The following is a 3,577-nucleotide window of genomic DNA, read 5'->3' on the forward strand; positions in this document are numbered from 1 at the left end:
GTGCTACCGCCTGGTCAAGTCACTTCCATGCTGGAATTGTTTATTTTTCATCTCACTCACCCATGTGTCAATTTGCTTGATATTCAACTCTTACTTATTCCTTTCTCCAACCATTGCCTCCTACTTTTCCTGATGCTCATCCGTCTGTATGAGATGGCTTTTCCCTGACAACAGAAGAATCAAGAGAGTGTGAGTCATGTGGGAAGCAGAGGTCAAAGAAGATCCTCCTCCCAAGTAAGGGAAAAAGCTTCCAGACAATCTTTCATAATGTGGCCAAGGATTGTTTCTGCTTTGATACATCTGCATCATGCTAGCAAGAAGTATGTGAGGAAAAGAATACAGGAGGGAGAATCTAAAAGAATTGATGGGTTGCTTAAACTCCCTTAGCCTCATTTTGTTGTTAGATGAAATGGTATAAAGACTTACCTAATAATATTTGTTGCTGTGTTAAAAAATTAAAGTTTGTAAGGTATCTAAAAACGTCTGCACTTCATACTTAGCTTTAACAATAGTAAGATAACCCTCTGATTTAAATAATGCCTAGTATTTTTACTGATTTAAATGTCCAGTTTAAACCAAAATATCGTTATACAACAGATCAAAATATTATCTTATTAACTTTTAGGAAGAAACAGACATATTTGCTCTTAGGTGGATTTATTTTTAAATCCCAGAAATAATCAGGTGACAGTTGGTCCTCATGAGAAATTCTTGCTGATGGGTGCAAAGGAACATCTTAACATTGCCTAAAATTACTTGCATACTATAAAGATTCCATCTACGGAGAATTTCATGCTTACTTAAATTTCTTTCTTTAGTGTCTACACCTTCCAAGTTTGCTGTTGACAGTTTATAATTTGTGTCTCATTAATCTTCTCACCCCTATACTGAGCACTTGGTGTATCCCTAAGACACAGTCATTGGTCATAGTTTCCCTCTTCAAATGTTCCCATTTGTCTTAGAATAGAAATGACATTTTCTCAATACTTTAATTTACCCTTATTCCTGAAATATCCTAAAATCCCAACAATCTTAATACATAATGAACTACAAATCATTTCATCTAATTTCTGTTGAAATGTTTAATTCTCATCAGCAATTGCAAATTTTTATTAGATGGAGTACTAATTATATCATCTTCCAGGCTTGGACTTTATGAGAAAAAGTTTTATCTCTTACAACTTTGAGAAGTCCTACATAAACTAGAACACACAGTCACCACAAAAGCAGGTTCTCCATGCCCTAACATTACTGTTTAATCAAGTTTAATCAAATTATGGAAGAAGTTGCTCCAGATCACCAGTGAGTTTGAGAAAGGAAACAGTCAGAATGTTTCAGTCAGAGAAGCATTGATTCATGAAATCTTATTCAGCAACATAGAATGACACATTTTTCCCATGTACATAGAAGAGGGTTGCTGCTAAAATATATTACTACACTCAAGAAAAGGCTCCAACAAACTTGGCATCATCTTTCTTGAAGGACAAAGTGAATCATTAAGACCACAAATAAATTGCTTATCCGTAGACATAAACTTACCAAAAACAGTTGTGTTTTATTTAAAGAAAGTAGTACTAAGATTTTTAAGACCTAAATTCCAAGTTTGTAGCTGAAATTCTTGGATGTATGACCTGAGGCAAGCAAATTAGTAAACCTTCAATTTACTTCTCCATGAAATACGAGCACTAACATTGAAACTGCTGATTTAGTGCATGTATTAAACAGCCTAACTGAAGTAAATGTATCTGATAGATAATAAAATGTTAATCAGATGAAAATATATGTAACACATCTATGGAGCAATAGCTTGGGTACTTATCACATTCCTTTTGTTGAGATTAAATAAAGGAATTCTTACTCTTGTTGCTTCGAATGACTCCTTATGTCTTGGTAAGGAAAACGAGCAAAATCAAACAAAAAGCTTTTTTTCTGTTCAAGAAAAACTATAAGCCAAGAGGATATTTAAGAAAATAAGAAGAAATTAAGAGTACTTTCAAAATTTCTACCTTATTTTTTGTGCCAAGAAAACAATTTAGAGATGGATTATGAATTGGTTCTTTCTTCTTTTTATGAGGGTTTCTCTTTTTCCTTCTGGTGACTCATAGTACCAGAAACACGAAAAGGAAGGAAGGAAGGGAGAGGGAGGGAGGAAAATAAATCAACAGTGGTTCTCTTTCATTCTTTAATTTTCTTCCCTCCATATATCCACCTAAGAATTCCAGCCTGTTATTTGGTTTATCACAGGCCAAGCAAAAAAATTTTAAATTTTGAGAATAAGGTTCTGTTGAAAAGCCATTATCATCTAAGGAACATATGTACAAAGAATTTATTAAAGTAAGACTGGAGAAAAGCATGCTCTAGAGTCATCAAACTAGGGATCTCCAATTGTTCTTTTCATTGTATATCCAGAATCTATGCACTCTGAACATTGATGTCTTAGTAAACATGTTAAAAGCTATCAACAACTAAGCTATGATGTTAGTTTCTGGGAAAGTTTTATTTGCTTCTTCATTTCATTTTTCTCAATGATCTGTAAAATTCATTAATTCTCTTGAAGAGTTTACCACAGATGAAATATATATATACATACATATATATACATATGAATATGTATATTTATGTATGTATGTGTATCATTCTCTTGGCTTTATGCACAAATTGTGACTCTTGTCTTCAACAAACTTCTCATGGCATTTTTCACCTCTGTGTTTCTCACTGTGTAAATTATAGGATTGAACATGGGAGTGAGGATTGCAAAGAACACAGTCACCAACTTGTCCACAGAGTAGGTGGCCACAGGACGCATATAGGTGAATATGCAAGGCACAAAGAAGAGAACCACAACAGTAAAGTGGGAGCCACATGTGGACAGGGCTTTGCGCCGTCCTTCAGAGCCATGGGATTTAAGCGACCTCAGGATGACTATGTAAGAGATGAGAAGCAAGGAAAAGATGAGCAAGCACATGGCTCCACTGTTGGCTGCCACCACCATCCCGAGCCTGTAGGTGTCTCTGCAAGCAAGTTTCAACAATGGGAAGAGATCGCACATGAAATGGTCAATGACATTGGGACCACAGAAGGGCAAGTTGACCATAAAGAGAATCTGCACAGTGGCATGCAGGATCCCTCCAACCCAGGCTACCACCACCAGGAGGTGGCAAAGCCTCTGTCGCATGATGGCTATGTAGTGTAGGGGCTTGCAGATGGCCACGTAGCGGTCATAGGCCATGACAATGAGGAGGATGATCTCTGATCCCCCCAGCAGGTGCTCCACAAAGAGCTGAGTCAGGCAGCCACCCAAAGAGATGGTTCTCTTCTGGTAGAGCAGGTCAATGATCATCTTGGGGGTGGTGACACAGGTGTAGGAAGCATCTATGAAAGACAAGTAAGTGAGAAAGAAGTACATGGGAGCCGAAAGTGTGGGGCTGAGAGAGATGGTGATGACAATGAGCAGATTGGCCAGCACAGTAAATAGGAAAATGAATAAAAAGATAATAAAGAGTATTTTCTGTAGGTGTGGATTCTGTGTGAGTCCCAAGAGAATAAATTCAGTCACATTGTTGGGAGACATTGTTGG

General features: G+C 36.9%; 1 protein-coding gene across 1 annotated transcript; it reads right to left on the reverse strand.

Annotated features, from left to right (window-relative positions):
- Positions 1-2,647: 2,647 nt before the first annotated feature.
- Positions 2,648-3,577, reverse strand: LOC128564351 (olfactory receptor 140-like; the record flags this gene model as incomplete). The annotated part of the gene is made up of 1 exon (XM_053559850.1): positions 2,648-3,577. A coding segment is annotated over one exon (930 nt), but the record flags the coding sequence as incomplete, so codon positions are not given.

The sequence above is a fragment of the Nycticebus coucang genome, chromosome 14 (assembly GCF_027406575.1).
Source record: "Nycticebus coucang isolate mNycCou1 chromosome 14, mNycCou1.pri, whole genome shotgun sequence".
Classification (NCBI taxonomy): domain Eukaryota; kingdom Metazoa; phylum Chordata; class Mammalia; order Primates; family Lorisidae; genus Nycticebus; species Nycticebus coucang.